The sequence below is a fragment of the Pieris napi genome, chromosome 11 (genome assembly GCF_905475465.1).
Source record: "Pieris napi chromosome 11, ilPieNapi1.2, whole genome shotgun sequence".
Lineage (NCBI taxonomy): Eukaryota > Metazoa > Arthropoda > Insecta > Lepidoptera > Pieridae > Pieris > Pieris napi.
Window position 1 is genome coordinate 8,856,476 of NC_062244.1, and position 20,256 is coordinate 8,876,731.

Here is a 20,256-nt window from a genome sequence, read left to right on the forward strand (position 1 = left end):
CTCGCGTAGTTCGTTGAATTATCCTGAAGGGCCTGATCGACGGGCGAGTAAGACCGTGGTTTTAAATACCGACGAACCTGGCTCGCGGCTCGTTGGTGCTGATCGATTAGCAAGCAAAACAGTCGCAAACATGTCTTGTTCTCTTTCCGACACGCGGTTTTGTATGGCGAGCCGAGTAAAAAATATAGCACGACGACGAGCTGCGAGCCAGGCTCGGCGGTATTTAAAACCGTGGTTTTGCAATGATACACCGGCGAGCTTTACCGACGAGCCATAAAACCGCGGTCTTACTCGTCCGTCGATCAAGCCTATTAGATCAAACGAGTACGTGTAACCAATGCGTGTTTGACTTACGATACGGGTGACGGGTCGCCACAGTAACACTTAACGCTAAGCGTGACATTAAGAAACCAAGCTTTCCGAGAAAACAGGTATATTCTAATACGTATTGAGCGCAGTCAAACTTCATTGGAATGGGAGTTTGGTGGTATGGACTATTGTCTATTACGGAATATGACATCAACATTTTTACTATTAGTAAAAAGAAAAATTGGCAGCCGATGATTCGCCAATTCGTTGGATAGGCCTTCGAAACTGTGGCCGTGTATGGCAACATACGGCAACATCATTGATTATATTATATGGATAAAGGAAAAAAATAATACAAAAAACAAGTAGGTATGGTTTAAATAGGTACTTAATTAATCCTGACCGGACGTTGAATAATATGCATTAGCGTTGTCTCAAAGGGTTAGGCCATATCGTTAATAATAATCGCCATAACGTTATCGTATCAAAATGTTTACATACAGGCAAGAACTAAATTCTCGCCTATAGGTACGATTATGTCATACGAGAATCGCCAGGGATTTATCACTAGGCGATAATTTCCTGCGTCTATTTAAACATCGACATTTTAGTAAGCAGATTCTTAAGGCCGATTTACATTATCTTAGTGTTTAGGAGAGTGCTTTAGGATAGTACTTTAGTTGAAACATGTAAACGCTACTTGCTTTAGTAAACGCTACTTGCTTTAATACGGTTCTACTTGACTTTCAAGTTGAATCAAAATAGAATCGCTTTTTATTTTTGTTTCAAGTGATACCCCTCCCGCGCCCGCGCACCCCCCGAGATCTTCCCTCGTTGTGTGTAAACACGTAATTTAGTCAAATCTTTAGGAGAGTGCATAAGTGCCGTGAAACGCGTGCTTGTTTTTTGATTTTTATAGATGGCTCAATGGTCGGAAGATACAACTATCAAATTTGTGTCTGAATATGTTGTTCACGAATGTTTGTGGAACGTTAAAAACAATTTATACAAAAACAAGCCGGCTAGGCATTCGGCATACACTGCCTTAAAAGAAGCTATTTTGTTTATTATTTATATTTAGTTTATTTATTTCGAATAAAATCTCGTCTTCTATTTGTTCCATAACTACAGTTAGTATTTTGCGTAAAATAGAGCGTATTTGCCGACGTCGTTGCGCGTTCATTGTGGCGCTGTAATGATACTCTACTGGAAGAAATGTAAACGTTCACTCGCAACGCACCAAAGCACTAAAGAACTTGCCTTTCAAGTTGTACTAAAGCACTCTCCTAAACACTAAGATAATGTAAATCGGCCTTTACTTACGAATAACTCGACTAGAATAAACACGATCTTGTATGACATTTTTTAAGTTCATGCGAGTATCGTACAAATCGGTTTGAACCGTTTTGAGTGCGAGTAGTGTGGCCCAAAATCGGTCTTGGTCTTGTTCTTGCATTTTCGCAAGACCACCTTATTGTAGCAAGACCAAGACTGAAAACTGCAATACTTAAGCCTGAAAGACTCTTGCGTCTTGCAGTTAAGACAAACTGAGATTTGGGCGTTATTAAGTAGGTATTTGGTTTCAATCCCGTTTTTAGAGACGTTCCCCAGTATCAAAACCGTAGGTATCGTCATAACACTAAACTAAGGGCTGCAGTTGGCAACGTGCCGCTCGTCTGAAAGAACCCTGAAAGGTATTGTATTGATTAGGTAGATAAGTACTTATTATATTTCAACTATTTATTAAGTAGGTAGCGTGTTAATACTCACAAATCTGTTCCCATCATCCCATGTGATAAAATGTACCTAGAATAACTTTCTAGCAAAGTTCATACCTTGTAGGTATCTACCTATAATATTATGCTTGTTTATATCTAATGTGCAGATCTAACGTAGGTTGGTATGTCCTTAAAATTATAGCCAACAAAATTATATTAGGTCCTTATATATGAAATTGGCGTTTTACGTTTTGGCCACTCTGACCTCAAATATCTCCTCTTTGGTTAAGAATTCCAAATTAAAATTTGTACAGCTATTTACTCATGTATTTGTGCTTCGATGACCGTCTTTCATTTATTATTTTCTTCTGTTTTTTTCTGTTTGCGTCACTCATTTTACAAAATGGAAAACTTAAAGTATCGCATTATTTACGAGTATGAGTTCCGCCGTGGCACTAGTGCTGCGGAAACGACTCGAAGGGTGAATGATGTGTATGGGGGTCATGTTGCAAAAGAAAACACAGTTCGTTTTTGGTTCCAACGTTTTCGTTCTGGAAATTTCGACCTGCAGAACAAGCCCCGTGGACGGCCTGAGACCCAAGTTGATAATGAAGTATTGAAGGCTATTGTGGAAGCGGATCCATCGCAAACCACGTCCGAGTTAGCTGCAGGCTGCGGTGTTAGTGATAAAACTGTTTTAATTCACTTGAAGCAAATTGGGAAGATTAAAAAGCTTGAAAGATGGGTACCTCACGAATTGACTGAAGCAAACCGGCAAACGCGCATCGACTGCTGCGTTACATTACTGAACCGGCACAATAATAAAGGTATTTTAAACCGAATCATTACCTGTGACGAAAAATGGAATCTTTACGATAATCGGAAGCGCTCAGCGCAATGGTTGGATCCTGGCCAGCCAGCCAAATCCTGCCCCAAGCGAAAATTAACCCCAAAAAAGTTACTTGTAAGCGTTTGGTGGACTAGTGCCGGTATTGTTCATTGCAGTTTTCTCAAATCTGGCCAGACTATTACGGCTGATGTCTATTGTCAGCAATTGCAAACCATGATGGAAAAGCTAGCGGCTAAACAACCTAGGCTGGTCAATCGCTCCACGCCACTGCTACTTCACGACAACGCTAGACCACACACTGCACAACAGACGGCTACCAAATTAGAAGAGCTTCAATTGGAATGTCTAAGACATCCTCCGTACTCCCCGGACCTTGCTCCAACAGATTACCATTTTTTTCGAAAAATTTTTCTTGCAAGGGAAAAAATTTAACTCTGATGGGGCAGTCCAAATCGCCTTCACAGATTTTACTGATTCCCGTCCGACTGGTTTTTTTAGTAAAGGGATCAATGAACTACCTATGAGATGGCAAAAGTGCATAGAAAACAATGGTTCATACTTTGATTAATTAAATCTATATATATATAAAAAGAAAATGGTGTTCGTTTGAGGCTCTTTCACGCTTAAACCACTGATCGTATCGACATGAAACTACCACCATTCGATGCGAAATTTTTCCTAGATGGTTTATGGCTATTTAATTCCAACGTTCCTTCATTTTTTTATTTCTGTTTTACTTTTATGAAAATTTTTCCCGCTAATAAAAACAAAAGAGGCTTCCTAGAACCGCAAAACGTCAACATCTGTTAAAAACTCGATTTTCAAAATATTTCAATTTTCTTAGCGGGAAGTTAAAAAGAAGAATAATAAAAATATGAAAAAAAATAAAATAATGAAACATAAAATTTATTTTAATTCGTCCAGCAAAGCGGGCGCGAAACGGCTAGTAGGTATATTATATTTAAAAATATTCGACTTTTTGTTCCTCCCATACAAAACGCCAATTTCATATGTAAGGACCTAATATAAACATTATGTAGGTAGGTACCTACTTATGTTTCAAAGATTTGTGTTTATTCTTCTATTCAGCAAAATTTAAAACTAACAGCGGGTCGAGTAGGCTTAGTAACAGTTTCTACGGCAGCCAATGTTATGGTACAGACGCCAGAACATCAAGCTACTACAATCTGTCAAATTTCTTTAAGAGATTTACAACTTTATCGCTAAAAGATTTAAGGTTCAAGGTTGATTGGGAAAATGTGACGTTCTGCGAATAAACTGTTGGTCGGTCGGTGTATTATATACCTACTTATTTGATAATTTACCGACAAAGACGCCGCGGTTTGCAACAAGTGTATCACAGCATTTGACACTGTTTGAGCGCCGCATTCGCCGACAAAGAGTACGGACAGAGGCACACAAAATTGTTACCTATTTTGGTAGGGTTGGTACAGGAGGATAAAATTAAATGACCTTGAAGATCTCTCTGAGTTTCTTGTATTTGTATAAATACATTCTCACACTGGCTCGAATTCGAACACAACAGCGTTTAAAGCTGTTGGGCGAGATGATAATTAATAACTAAGTAGGTATTGCATCTATTGAATTGCGAATATTTTGATTTAGAAATAATAATTGTTAATATCGGTAAATGATAGATAGTGTGTGATAGTGATATACTAAAATGTGAGCAGCAAGATTGAAAATTGTATATGCCATGTCAGTGCTTTCCATAAGTTTATTTTAAAAAAAGCTCTCAAGTAAGATTTAGAGTTTACCATTCAATTACACACAACAAATTATTGAAAAACAAAAATTATGAAAAATATATTTAGACTGAGTACTTAGGAAATTAGTAGAAAAAAATATATTCTATCGTGGATACCTAGTTATTAAAAAGTTGATAAACGTTGTGTTAACTTAATTTTATTTTTCTGTGCTAATGCCAACATTGACAATCCTACCAAAATAGGTAAAAATTTAGTCCGCTCCTAGACTTTGTGTCGCCGCCGTCGCTTTCATGTCAAAGGTCGCCGCCACTGCCCATGTTCCAAAGAATAAAATAAGTTTCCGGGTGCTCAGAACGGACACAAATAGATTATGTTGTCGTCGCAAGGAAGATTTTAGTCGTAAGGATATGTAGATATTATAAAAATTGTAGTAAGTAATAATAATATACCTAGTTTATATTATTATTATTACGTATTAAATACCTTTTTAAAGGACATTGCACTGCAAATTTGGAAGTGGGTGATTTTAACAAACTTGAAACGTGGTAAAACTCCAAATATGAGCGACGTCATATTGCTTTACGCATTTTGTTTTAAAATCACACACTTCCAAAAATCGAGATTTGCAGTGTCGGTTTATCAACTTCTATCGTACCTACTCTAGTAGCGAGTAACCTCCAAAAACAGCAGGCAACGTACCGGAACGGAACATGCCTAGTTCCAATAAAAGAGGAACATAATAAAGAATATTATTTGCATAATTATCTACACTTTATTTTTGCGTAGGCACAAAACCTATCTGATTCTGATACTTCTGTTTTTTAATCTTTCAAAGATTTATTCTATCCATCAAAGAATGCCGCATTTTACTTTGTCGGTCTTCGGCTTGTGCTTATAAATATGAGTTTTTATTTCAATTTCAGTCATTTCCAATTGAGCTTCGCTTTGAGTCTATCTTATTAATTGTTCTCGCCCATTTACCTAGCTAGGTACTCTAAATCCTTATTGCTTTCGGAGTGAATCTTTACAATTCGACATGAGTGACGAAGATTCAAATAGCTCTAGTCGGAGTAGTGAGAGTTGCAGAATTAGATCTAAAAGACCTAGAAGCAAATTTGACGAGTTTTTCGAAATAATTCATGCGTCCCAAATTGGTATGTGTAAATTGTGCAAACATAAGAAAGTTGAAATAAAAATGAAAAACAGAAACACTTCAGGCTTAAGGAAGCATCTACTATCTTTTCACGAGAAGGAATCGCAAATATTTATTTCTGTAAGAAAACCAACATTAAGTCAAAGTGGAGATATCACAAGCTTTTTAAGAACCACTGCAAAAAGTAGACAGGTAAGAAAAAAATATGTTACGTAAATACTAGGTACTCAATAATTACAGTAATTTACCAAAGTAAAGTACATACCTAGCTGTTTCTCGTAGGTTCTTTATTTTTGTAAATTGATGAAAAAAACAATGCAAATAAGGGTGTTTCATAAATACCTACATTAAAATTTATGAGTTTACTTAGGTATCTACTTTACTTTTTAGTTTTATAATTTAAAAAAAAAATATTAATTAGTAGTACATAGTCCTCCGATTGCCGCCAAACCTGCCCAGCGTGGCAATTATGGCCAACTACCCCCCGAGTCGGAATGCCCTGATTAAAATATTATTCGCGCTGTAAGACGTAGTATGTAGAATCATAATCATCAATATCATCAATACAACCCTCCAAGTTCAAAGGTCGAGGAATGAGTTTGACCTTGAAAAAGTCATTTTTTTTTAATAAATCCTCGACCTTTATGAACTTGGAGGGTTGTATTGATGATTATAATTATTCTGTAACAGCTACATACGTCTTACAGCGCGAATCATAATCTAAACGAACGTGTTCAATAAATAGCAATAGGCTAATAGGTATTTGCAAGACTTGAAGACTCTTGCTGCAAGACCAAGAGCGCAATACCAAGACCAGGCGTATTGACGCAAGACTAGACTACTAGTCTCGTCTTGGTCTTGCATTTGGGCAACACTAACTGTGCGAGATGTTTCATTCGAGTTTAGTAGGTTCCCAAAAATGTCACAAAAATCCTTTTAATTTTGGGGCTGCCGATAATATTCAGTTAATTGAGTGTTTGTGGAACACTGAAAAAGAAAATTACAAAAACCCATTTTTTAACCCAAATTCTTTGTTCCGTTTTCGTTTAATTATTTTTGGTACTAATAATTAAAATACCCTCAAGCACTGCACTCATGGTAGCAACTGGCACAAAACCTCGAAATACGATTATTTCTTTTGAAATTCTGTTTACACGGACACAATAAACTTTCCATTGCGAGGCAATTCTCGCCAAAGTGGAAGAGCGATAGGTGTGAATTTTTATACGAAGAAACTTTTTTATATGCTTTCGATAATCGTACATTCGAGACGAGAAACTCTCTCCATCTAAAATCTAAATGGATCCTTTAGAGTTTAGATACATTCTAAATTAAGCGGGCACTTGGCTCTGTAATCTGTATAGCAAAATACTATGTCTTTTGGCGTCAAAACGTTAGTTAGACTGTAAACGGAGTTAGACGGTAAATGCCCGAATTCATCTGCTGTTATGATTATTAAAGCCCTCTGTCAAGTTTCAAGTGCCAATTTCAACTTTCAAAAACATCTGATTGTCAAAAGTATAAACTTTGTGTTGCATGCGGCTTTTCTCGCGTATTTTATTATCATAACAAAGTGTAAATACGACTTGATAACAAAAACATGGGCGATAGATGTGAAGCTAAGGTAGGTTATATTATTACGTTATGCAATACATATGTCATACAAATAATTACTATCTTGTTTGTGGTGCCCTCCATGTGACCTTGCTTATGGTCGTTACAAGCAATTAATAAAACCATATTATTGCCCTTATCTAAGTAAACTGAGCAACATGAAAACTGCATATATAATGAAAAAGTATTTGATTATATTTGATATCATTTGCCCCTTGGAAGATTACACCTAAATGAGGTTACATAGAGTTTTTTTTTGGAAAAACATCTGCAGGTCACCTGAAGATGTGGTATGTGCCTATTATATAACCTACATATTGTTTATGTGGCCCTGATGTAATATAAATATTAGTATAAAAAGATTAAATTTGAAAATTAAATTCAAAATTCCAGGCAGATGACCACAGGCTGAAACCAGCGGTAAGGTCTATGTAGATCATTCTTTTGTCACTAATTTGGTTTTGGAATTTTTAGTTCATAATTATTATTTTGATAAACACATATGTATATTATATGAAGAAACTTTTTAGTCTATTGTTTAGGAGTGCATGAAAGTATTTAAGATTTATAGTATGTATTTTATAAATAGGTAAAGCATACAGAAACAACATTTTTTTAAAATCAAACTCGTAATACATTACTAGTGTTACTAGTGTGTGTGTACTAGTGTAGTTAGTATATTCAGTGGTTTGTTGATAAACCTATATAATTGTTTAAGAATCTTAAGTTCAACGTATATATTTGCATCACCTGTATCAATATATTTATTCAGCAATGCCCTAAAAGATATAAGTAGTGTAGTTTATTCAGTTGTGTAAAAATAAAAGCATTTTAGACTTGGAAAACTTATAAACCCAATCAGGTACATTTACATATGAACATACTTGCATATAAAACAAGTGAATATTGTATGTGGTTTTTTCCAACATTAAAAAAAAGAAAATATAATAAAAAAAGCAAATAAGAAAATCAAAGCCCCCTCCTATTGAAAGTAATACTTGAACGGCCCCTTTAACACTTTATTATCTTTTATATAATTATTTATAAAAATGTTTATAGCAGTAATTAATATAAATTTTATAATCAAATTTATTGAATTATTTACATAGCTGGATGTTTACTTTTCAGCAATCATGATGTAAGAGAATACTTTTGTGATATTAATTTTTAATTTTACCCCAGGGCTCATCGTGTGAATAGCCATTTACAAAGTTACTGTAGATATTTTTCATCTGTAGGCACATGTCGAATTTCATATATCCATTATACATAGGTATATTATTTATAAACCATGGTAATTTTTAGTTATCAAAATGCATGTTTTGTTTGTTACATAGAAATCAAAATATAGACATTTGTGAATGTCCATTTACCTAATTACTGTAATTTAATTAATATCTGGTAATTAAAAAGTCATTAGCAATATTTCTATTGTCAAATTCATTGTGGCAGTGAAGCTTTTTATTATCTTTTTGGGATATAACAGCATTTTTTCTTAAATAGCTTTTCAACAGCATTTAAAGATTCTGCCCCTTGAGGCAAGTTTACTTCAGTGTTTTGTCAGTCATAGCCAACTAGAAAATTTCTTCCATACTTAAATATTACTTAAGTTATGTTTACATTACTACTAATTGTCAATGACTGATACAACAAGTACTTATAGTCTCATTTACCCTAATCATGTCATAGATAAACAATACTCGTGTACTGTCTACTACATATTTAGTTAGAAGGCAAATTGCTTACTGAACACAAGTGTAAAGTAGTGTTATAAGGACCTTAGAACCCTTAAATAAAATGGATTGGCTTATTAATGTAAGTATTTTTTTAATCACAGTTAGTTTAAAAAGTATAGTTAAGATTTTAATTATATTTAATACATAGACAATACTACACTAGTAGTTTATAATATTTTAGTTTAAATAAAATGCGTCGTACTTTAGCTATTTCTTTCTTGACTCTATTTATTATATTATATTGTATCTATTATTGCATGAATATTATTTATATTTTATGTTGTTCTTTCGCGATAGCTGTGAGAAATCAACGGACAATGATGGAGGATTTTCGTCCTCCCATAGGATTTATGGATGTGGTCTCTTGGTGCAGATATCCCTAGATTCACTAAGAATACGATAAAGGATTAAGCTTTGCAAGCTATTTATCGATTACATAAACACATTTCTCCTGACACTCCCTACATAATAAAGTTACTACACTTTACATAGAGGCTACCGGTTACCTAAAGTCGTAAATTCTGAAAATTCTGTTACAGGGAATGTTTTTAAATCATTATTGTTTAATCATAAAAAATAAAATATTATTAATTTACTCGGAACATTTTTCTTATATAACTCGTAATGTTTATTATGTAGGGACATATAAAAAGATAAGTTAATTGTAGCTAAACAGTCGCTTTAACTTGACGTTAGTTTTGTGTTTTTCTCATCGCGATATTGATAATTCAAATGGATTTGCTAACGAAGGTAATCATTTTAAATATTTTTTTATGAACATTTTTATTCTAGAAGAAATATGTATTAAAATGGAAACTATTCCTTAGTTAGCGATAATAATATACGCATTATTTTAAGTACAAATTTTAAAACTAAAATTTGTTATCGTAGTTATAAAACAAAGTAATTGCCGGCGCGATAACTATTAGAATATGAATTGTTATAAAATTCGAAAAATATTTATTCGCAACTTTTCGTTAAACATTTAAAAAAAGTGTATCAAACAAACGGATAAATCACAACTGCCTGAAACACCCTGCCTGGTCTTTGATATCTAGAAATCATAATTGACTCTTTGAAATACCATTGCCAAGGTACCAATACAAGATCTTCCTTTTGGTATATGTAAAGTTATTTATCAAGCGTGGGCCCGTCTGAATATTACTCGTGCATTTTGGGGCACGTCTCCGGTGAATTTATTTTTATTTAACTTTTTCTTATACGTAAAATAAAAATTATATAAATTCATTATTTTTTCTTACCCTGAAGAATATGTTATCTTCCTGGGACGAAGGTGGACACATATAGAAAAATAAAATTATAGTAAATGATAATTAAAGTCCGTCTCGTATCTTTACAGATAAATAATAAGGTTTATCTGGTCATAGGTTACGATAACTGAAATAACCAAGTTATCATAATGTTAATGGTGCTAATTACCACAACTATATCAAGAGGAGAAAACAAATATAAAAATTAATATATATATTCTAAGTAAAGTCTATCTGTCCACATATAAATGCGCAATTAGGGTTACTTTTCAGTAACCAGCTGTCAATATCTCGATTTATACGTTCTTAGCGCTAAATCTCACTAATTATTATCTGTGCAGTTTACATATAAACACTTCTTGTTAGATACCAGGCCATAAACTCCAAAAAAAAAAAAAAAAAAACACTTCTTGTTAGAGTTATTTAAAAACGAAAATGTTGTTCTCTATGTAAATTATAGGCTTCTCTGTGTAAATTATGTCGTTAGATACTTGCAAGGTTAAATAGGTAATTCTATATAGTTACATACTGTTGGGACGCGTTCTTGCATATCTGTTTCCTTGTTATACCATCTTTAGATTATAGATCTGTTCATGGTAGAGGACATGTTGAACAATTGATCAGTGATTTTATCTACCCCTGGCTTTATATTCTAGTACTCAACATCCTTAAAATAAATTATGCACAAATCCTGAACTTTTTTGTCATACTCGCATAAACAGAAAATAATTAAGTAATCAGACAGTTAAATCATATAACAATTAATGTTTGCCTTAAACTTTATTGAGGTGTTACAATGTTCATTAGTATCTGGTGTATGGACCGACGAAATATTAGTTTGGTTTTCAGTTGTTTGTTTGATGGAACATGGGTTTCGTCGTTTATTTAATTCACGTACTAGCCAACAATCAGTTGGTTCGCATGATGCGTACCAACTGAAAGAATTATTACTTCGGTTGACTTTCCTTCCACTAAGTCAAATTATTGATAATAATCTACCAAATTGCCCATGACGAGTACTCTTTATGATAAAAGTATTTCACAATAATTATTGTTAAACGTTATGTTTACGTATTGTTATTAGTTTTCAAAGTTAACATGACTATGAAAGAATAATTATTTTGCCTGACTTTCGTTTCACTAAGGCAAATGATTGATAATAATCTATCAAAATGCCCATGACGATGACTATAGAGAGTCAGAGATAAAAGTATTTCACAATAATTATGTTCATAACGTTTAGGTACTATTGTAATTAGTTTTTCAAAGTCTAATGATTGATAATAATCTGACAAATTTTCAGTCAAAGAGTTATCGGCGGAGAAGGATTATTATTATATAATACATATATATAGATCATATATATATATATATATATATATATATATATATATATATATATATATATAGATATCACGAATAAAAGATTTACAACACAACACACAATATATATATATAAAATAGAATTTAGAATTAATTACATAAAGTTTAGTGTAGGGTTGGAACCTCCATCTTGGGTATAGGCCTCCTTCAGCTTATGTCATGGTAATTCATTTTAAAAAGGTATAAATTGTCGTGACTATTAAAACGTTCGCTAACCAAACCGATTAAGGTTTGCGTATCATACTTTTTAGGATTTAAATTTTATATTTATTATATGATCTACTTCGACATTGATGTCTACCGTTTATATAATATTAAAATGTCATCAAGTCATGATCAATATGGTTATTAGCTACAATTTATGAAGGCGTTTAATCGCTATTACATATTTCTTTTTAGTAGGCAGTGAATCTTTTACATGTAGTTTCTTCCATTCTTTTATTTAAAGTTTGGAATGTGCCATTGAATTACTATACTTAAAATAAATACAGTATATAAAATATTATTTTATATACTGTATTTATTTTTAGTATTTTCATTCGTGTCGCGTGTCACCGATTCTCGTAGTCTATTGCGCTCGAGTAATAGACTCAATTGAAGCTAAATTAACTGAACAATAAACGATAGACGAAACCTTCTGGAAAATTCTTCTCAGTGTCTCATGCGATTGATAAATTCAATTAATTACGAAAAAATGATTTTATAAATATTTATTTGATAGTAGTACGGCCTGTTTCAAAATCCGACTATCGCAAATACATTTCTACAATTATAAAAATTTCAAAGTATCATTTTATACTTATCGGTATTCATTTTACAGTGTATGCGATGCGACTTTTATTATTCACACACAAGTTATTATTATTGAAATATAGTCAATATTTAATTATATGTTTGTATAATTTTATCTACCTACTTATTGTAAAACTAGGAGATAAATATGTATTTTTGAGTAGAATTTAAAGAAAACATGGCCGTTCGTTGCAATTTTTTTTAGTTTGAGTGTATGGTATTATCTTGTTGATATGCAATTGTAAGCAAGCATGAATACGCTGTCATTTTATAAAGCTAATTGAATTTAATTAGGCGCATAATATTATTATCTGCAGTATAAGATTTTTACGATTGGTTATCTAGTGTGCGTGCGCGCAACGAAGGTTACTCACGTGTGTTCTTTTTATCCTATCTTTTATAAGCCAAATTATAAGACAAATTGCGTTTAAATTGGGTTGTTTGGAGATAGGCATTAGTTTGTTTTGATATATTAATTAATTAGTGATGGCAAGTGAGACAGAACTTATACGTTCATGGGTATGTGTTCCTAGATATGAATTATAAATTAGTTAGGTATAAGCAATTAAATTATGTTATCCACTATAATTAATTTTATATCCACTATAATTAATTTTATAGTAGAATTTTTCAATGAAATATAGTTGATATTTGAATTTACATAAATAGGCGACTAAGCAAATAGTGACTTAAGCACATAGTATGAAATGGTTAACAGATGTCGTACTAACACCCATATACAATATTTATTCTTCTAATAACTTGAATTTTATCTTTAATATCACGTATGATTAAAATTATTTATATTTATAATAATCATCGTAAAACCCACGACTGTATCCACTGTGAAATCGAATTAAACATTATTTTATACATTTTCCCTCTTTGGTTTTCCTTGTCGCGAGCTTATCATAACTTTTTGTGAAAACCACGAAATTAAAGTATAACTTTTTTTATTCCTTCACAATTTATTACAAAATATGTATAGATGATTTCATCCTACGTATATGTACTATCTAGCTTATCATGACGTATACAATATTTAACAATTTAAAATGCGTAGTCATTACGACTAGCAAAAAATCTAAATCAAAATGTATATTCATATTGGTAAGGAATATTTAAATTAACATTTAGTACCAGTTCCCAAATCAAGGGCGTAGAGCGGACAAGAACTGTCAAGACTCCACCACTCTTTTTATGGTCATGTCTGCAAGGAAATTCATAGAAACTGCAACCATTACGGCTTTCTTCACTTGACATATTAGACAGCAGCCCTGCGATTCTGTAACTCACTTTTCGAACTCACACAGCGGTTTACTGAAAAGGTGGGAGCTTGTAGTTTATTAGAATGCCAAATCATTAAATTACTGCTTCACGACTGATTTGAGAGCGAGCGCCGATGCGAAAACCGCTGTGTGAGTTCGAAAAGTGAGTAACAGAATCGCAGGGCTGCTTGGTGAAATAATTTCGAAACTCGTAAATTAGTAGTTTTCGAATTAATTAAATATAATTATTAAATCTTCTGCTTTTCTATGTGTTGGCTACATTGAAAAGCGCTCGAAATGTCAAGTTACATAAATAATATAATGATTTTATATAAAGAGGTTTTATTTATATCTGTATTACACGCATAATTTCTATTTATCAAGGTGACATAAGAACAATAATTATATAAGTCATTATTTGTGCATTTTATTATGCGTATAGATTATCATTCATGATAGTATCAAGGTTATGTTTGTATCATTTAAATTGATTAATGCGTGTCAATTGAATGCCACAACTCAAAGGATTTTCATGGTTTACAAAGATTTAATATTTTCGATTATAAAGCAAGAACACACTGCTACTCAGTATTTTTAAACTAATTTATTTATTAATGAATACGAAAAATCTTACAATTTATTATTAAGTTTAATCCCTTAACTTTGTAAATAATCTGATATTATAATGCAAACTAAATTTATGTATTCACTTTTGGGCGTAATTTTGGAATCTGTTATTAACAGTAGCAGTCGAGGACAGTGCAATCTGACCATTTATCGTGTTTGATAGCAGAGGTCGGGTTAAAGGTCATTGCTTTTTGTTCATGTACTAAAGGTACTTAATTCTATCAATTGTACACTTCATTATATATAGTATATCATGCCTTTAAAAGATGTCCTTGTATATAAATATATCTTTAACAAAAAATAAATAACATAAAAGAGCCTTTAAGTTGCTTTAGATAAACTATTACATATTATAATAGATGATAATTATTGTTTATCTACAAAAAATATAACATTTTATTATTTATTTAGATACATAATTAAATATAACATTTTATTATTTATCACACAATTAAAAATATATTATATTTAATTATAACTTGAAGGAACCCCTTCACAGGTATAGACGTGGGGCCCGGAGCCTGGAATTTTAGAAAGGACGTCCAGTTTCCTCCCATCGCATTTGGGGTCGTCCTTAGCTCCGTTTACCTTTAGGTCCATTCCATGGACAAGTCTTGTCCCTCTTCCATATTAAAGTCTAGCCACATGTACCGTCCACTTCCATTTTGTCATGCTTGACTGAATGTGTGACTCTCGTATTTTTTGGATATTTTTTAACGTCTAGCATACTGTGCTCAAGGCCCCTCTGTCAAACTGCTACTTTATTTACTAACGTAAACAAATATATTCCGCATATTTTATGACCTCTAGTTCGCTAGTAAAAAAAGGAATTTTCGTGTTTTTACTAAGATTTCAAATATTAAATACAAATTAAAATAATTGCGGTGTTGTCGACCGCAAGATGTCATTAAGTTACAACTAACATTAACGTCAAGTATATTATTATGTTATTAGTGTATTTTTCTCGGTATTTTGCTCAATCCTATTAAGTATTTGTATGAAAAAAATACTTAATGGCTACTATTGCCCAACCGTTGCTACGCAAGACGAGAAGAGAGTCTAGACCTAGAGGGTAGATTTGATGAGTAATGGCAAAGGCAACTTTGTTTTTACACGCTTTATATTAGCTTCACCTGTATGTATGTATGTATGTAACCGACTCCTTCGGAGTCGATTTTGACCCACTTTTAACGGACAGATTTAATTCAAACTTTGCGCACCTGTCAAAGATCGATGACAATGCAATAATCCGAAAAAAAAATTTTTAACTAAAAAATAAATAATAGTTTAAAAAAACTAGAACACACGCTTTTAAAGCACATCAAACTAAAAAGTGAAAAATAATGTCTAATTTAGGCTATCGAGCAACCCACGCTTTTTCACAATAATACCAGTATTTTTGTTCATTACCATTTTCAGCCTAAATTAGGAATTATTTTTCACTTTTTAGTTTGATGTGCTTTAAAAGCGTGTGTTCTAGATTTTTTTTAACTCTTATTTATTGATAATGTGAAGTCCCATAATAGTAACTTATCAGTTGACGCTGCGTCGGGTTTTTAACGGAAGTAGGTAGGTTAAATGCCAGTAATCGAACACAAATCCTCAAGTAGTCTTTCAAATAAAGGCGTTATCAACCATTAAAGAAACTAAACCGTTTGAATAAATACGAAAGTAACATGATTACTGCCCATTTTTCAGATCCGGAGTCACCAAAGAACACCCTCAGGATCCAGAGATTTCAAAGAGGCAACCAAAAGGGATGCACTCGCTCGCCTGGAGGTGGAATTAGAGAGGCTACTCTCAACCCTTCCTGAACCCAAGAGACCAGTGGTCGAGAAGGAGTTCAAGGGCTTTAAGAACTTATTTAGCAGGTTCTTGGCTGAACGTGAGTATAATATATCTATTATATTATATCTAATGTACCTATACTAAAAAGATATCTTTTATTATATTTAATGTACCTATATTAAAAAGATATCTTTTAGGCTATATATTTATCTATTTTCTTATTTTTGTACAAAATGAAAAGGTTTAAATTAAAACAAATGACGTTTGTTTCCTATTTTGTTGTTTATTTTTGACAAAATACTTCTATGAAGAAACTAAGATTGTTATAGGTACATTGTATAAACATTAAGGCCCATATTTTAATTCGTATTTCAAATAACAATTTAGTCTTGAGCGCTGTTAAGTATGTCAAATTTCATACAGGAAAAATGTTTTGACAGCTCTTGAAACTTGATTTAAGTTTGATTAAAGTTCGAACGTCCTAAATGAAACAAGAGATTTCAGGACTTAATTGGTATAGGCTTATTAGTTAACATGTTTGATCAGAAGCGACTTGTTGATAAAGAGAATTCTTCATGCACATAAACGTGTGTCGCTTGCCATACCAGAGTACGAAAATTTACACTTTTTAATATATTTCTGTTTGAATTACAGAGGGGCCATCTGTAACATGGGAGAAAATCCAGAAGTTGCCCGAGGGCGCTGTCATCGACTACTCCACTCTGAGCACGCCGACCACAGATAACATCCACCATATGCTGGATAAGCTGGTCGTAGTAAAGCTAAATGGTGGTCTTGGCACGTCCATGGGTTGTAAAGGACCTAAGTCCGTGATTCAGGTTCGGAATGAGCTTACGTTCCTGGATTTAACTGTACAACAAATTGAGGTGAGAAAGTATACAATGTATTAGTTAAATTGTCTCGCTTGAATTGCTGATTCCCTTTTCACGAAATTTGTATAGACAATTTTTAATTATGCTTAGATGACAATGAAAAAATTTGAATCCAAATTCGGTTAATCAGCGTAAAACATAAAGTCAAAAAGTTCATAAAGAATATATAGTAATAATCTACAAAAAAGATGGGGAAACGTTTTAATATTACGTTTTCAAAACTTAATTTTCTATAATAGAAATATATTATACACTATAGCATGTTATATTGTAACAAGATGCCAATACAAATGATGTTACGAATTTGTTTTTTCATTGACACTATTGTTGGGATTTTCATTGACACTATTGTGACGTGTGTCGAAGTATTTAAATAATATATTTTATTATTTTCCAGCACCTTAACAAAACCTACAAATGTAATGTACCACTGGTTCTAATGAACTCGTTTAACACGGACGAAGATACTCAGAAAGTGATCCGCAAGTACAAGGGCTTGAAATTGGATATTCATACATTTAACCAATCGTGTCACCCGAGAATTAACAGGGAGTCATTGCTGCCCGTACCAAAGAATATAGATGTACATAATGATATTGAAGCGTAAGTACTAAAATGATTTATTGAAGTTGTATTCAGTCTGTACTAAACATTTCTAGACCAATCATAGACACGATACGTCCTGACCAATCAAAATGAAATGAATCGAATCGTTTTCTCTTTCATTTAACATTGTCAAAGATTTCTAAATAAATAGAATTTGAATTTCGAATCCTTGCTAGCTTTACAATGAATTCGGAAAATTTGTATGAGTATTTAATGGTGAACACACATAATATACGTAGATACTCGTATTTTTCAGTGCTTAGTATTGTGTGTCCAACTCTCGCTCAAAGATTATATAAGAGTTTTCGTTAAGTTTAAAACTGATTTTTAAAGTGAAAACTTCTTTAGCGGCGTTGTACACTTTTTTTGGAATGGGTAAAAAATGTTAAACTCGCGTCAGGACACGTTACCTGATCGAAAATTCGTAAGACGGATGGAGAGTAGACAGCTGGCGCGGCGTATTTAATGTAATATAAATTGTCATGTTTGTGTAAGATAGCGCAATACATAAATATTGTATTCTACTACATAAATGATAGTACTTTTATACTGATAATTAAAGCAATTCGTGCAAAATTATTCCCTAACCATTCCAAAATATCAAAAATGCACAACGTTAATATTCAAGTTTTCACTTCTGCCGGCACTCCCGGAGTGCAACCAGTCTTTTTTTAGTGTAGTCTTTTTCATATATTCGATATCAAACTTGTATAATTTTGAGGCAACGTGAAATGTTATTAACAAAATATTTCCATTTTCAGTTGGTATCCCCCCGGCCACGGTGACTTCTACGAATCCTTCAATAATTCAGGTCTCCTCCAGAAATTCATCAAAGAAGGCCGAACCTACTGCTTCATCAGCAACATCGACAACCTCGGAGCGACCGTCGACCTGAACATCCTAAGTCTACTCCTGAATCCTGACCAGAAAAGCGCTGAATTCGTCATGGAAGTCACCGACAAGACCCGAGCCGATGTCAAAGGAGGCACTCTCATCCAGTACGAAGACAAATTGAGGCTGTTAGAAATTGCCCAAGTGCCGAAGGAACACGTCGATGACTTCAAGTCTGTCAGCCAGTTCAAATTCTTCAACACGAACAACTTATGGGCGAAATTGGACGCCATTCAAAGGGTGGTCGAACAGGGATCTCTTAACATGGAGATAATCGTCAACAACAAGAGCTTGGCTGACGGTCTCAACGTGATCCAGCTGGAAACGGCAGTCGGTGCAGCGATGAAGTGCTTCGAGGGTGGAATAGGAGTGAATGTGCCAAGGAGCCGGTTCCTACCGGTGAAGAAGACGTCAGATTTGCTGCTAGTGATGTCCAATTTGTACAGTCTGTCGCACGGATCGCTAGTGATGTCCCCACAGCGAATGTTTCCGTCTACGCCTCTAGTGAAGTTGGGTGACAATCATTTTGCGAAGGTTAAGGAATTTTTGAATAGATTCGCGACTATTCCGGACCTGATCGAGTTGGACCATTTGACGGTGTCCGGTGATGTTACATTTGGGAGAGGTGTCTCTTTGAAGGTGAGTTCATACTGTTTATATTATAGATACATAATTAAATTTTTATGTGTGAAAAACCACAAAATTTATTTATTGATCACACTGTGAACATATCGATTAAGTTCTTTTAATTAAATTTATAGTTTTCTATATTGTCGACAACGTTAACGTTTTTCTAGATTTTAAAATTAGCAGAAATCGCTCGACGACCGAAGTATATCTTATGCATTAGAATCATTAAATTTATTTTGCAAAATCATTTGCGTATAAAAACATGTGTGCGTTTATTTGTTTTGTTTTTACCAATGTAAAGAAAATAAAAAAAATCTGTTTTTGCAAAAAAACCTATCAAAAGTAATTATTATTTAGTAATTACACTAGTGTGATAAAAAAAATTGTTCTTTTTCATAAAAACATGACATTTTAATTATTAATAATATTTTTTTCAGGGTACAGTAATAATAATAGCTAATCACGGAGATCGAATCGACATCCCGTCAGGAGCCCTGCTAGAAAACAAAATAGTGTCAGGAAACCTGCGTATATTAGATCACTAATTCGTAAAAATTCTATTTATTAAATTATCCTTTATAAAATAATTTATTAAAAATTTCGTCAATGTTTATTCAAAATTTTCCTTTGATAAACAAATTTCTTGATTCTTGTTATTTATACTAGAATATTTCCATAGTTGTAGGTATAGTCAATTTTATTTTTATAAGTAGATACAAGATATTGTGGTCTCTCATATATTAGAAAAGAGAGCAAGCGTATTTGAATTTGCAAAGTGTTATTAAAATATATTTCATGTGTCAACTAGTAAGTTTTAGGATTTTATTTCAATGGATAAGCACAATATTAGAATGTAAGTATAATCAATCTTTTTCTAATATTTGTATATTAATATTTTTCATCTTAGAATGAGTGCCATTGGGGAATAAAAAGTTTTACGTATTTTGTCTTTGATTTTTACTTAATATCGTGTAATTAAGGAGTGTATAAAAAAGGA

General features: G+C 32.9%; 1 protein-coding gene across 5 annotated transcripts; it reads left to right on the forward strand.

Annotated features, from left to right (window-relative positions):
- The first annotated feature begins 7,230 nt into the window (after positions 1 to 7,230).
- On the forward strand, positions 7,231 to 20,201 carry LOC125053774 (UTP--glucose-1-phosphate uridylyltransferase). 5 transcript variants are annotated; one of them, XM_047655327.1, is made up of 7 exons: positions 7,238 to 7,384; positions 7,768 to 7,794; positions 16,150 to 16,336; positions 16,894 to 17,126; positions 17,530 to 17,735; positions 18,500 to 19,268; positions 19,697 to 20,201. In XM_047655327.1, exons 1-7 carry the CDS (start codon positions 7,361 to 7,363, stop codon positions 19,802 to 19,804), a joined length of 1,554 nt encoding a protein of 517 aa, XP_047511283.1. In that variant the 5' UTR covers positions 7,238 to 7,360; the 3' UTR covers positions 19,805 to 20,201. The 5 variants fall into 5 exon arrangements, with proteins under 5 accessions (XP_047511285.1, XP_047511283.1, XP_047511287.1 ...); XM_047655329.1 differs by lacking the exon at positions 7,768 to 7,794 and having other exon boundaries at positions 7,231 to 7,384; XM_047655331.1 differs by lacking the exons at positions 7,238 to 7,384; positions 7,768 to 7,794 and adding an exon at positions 9,065 to 9,189.
- The last annotated feature ends 55 nt before the right edge of the window (positions 20,202 to 20,256 follow it).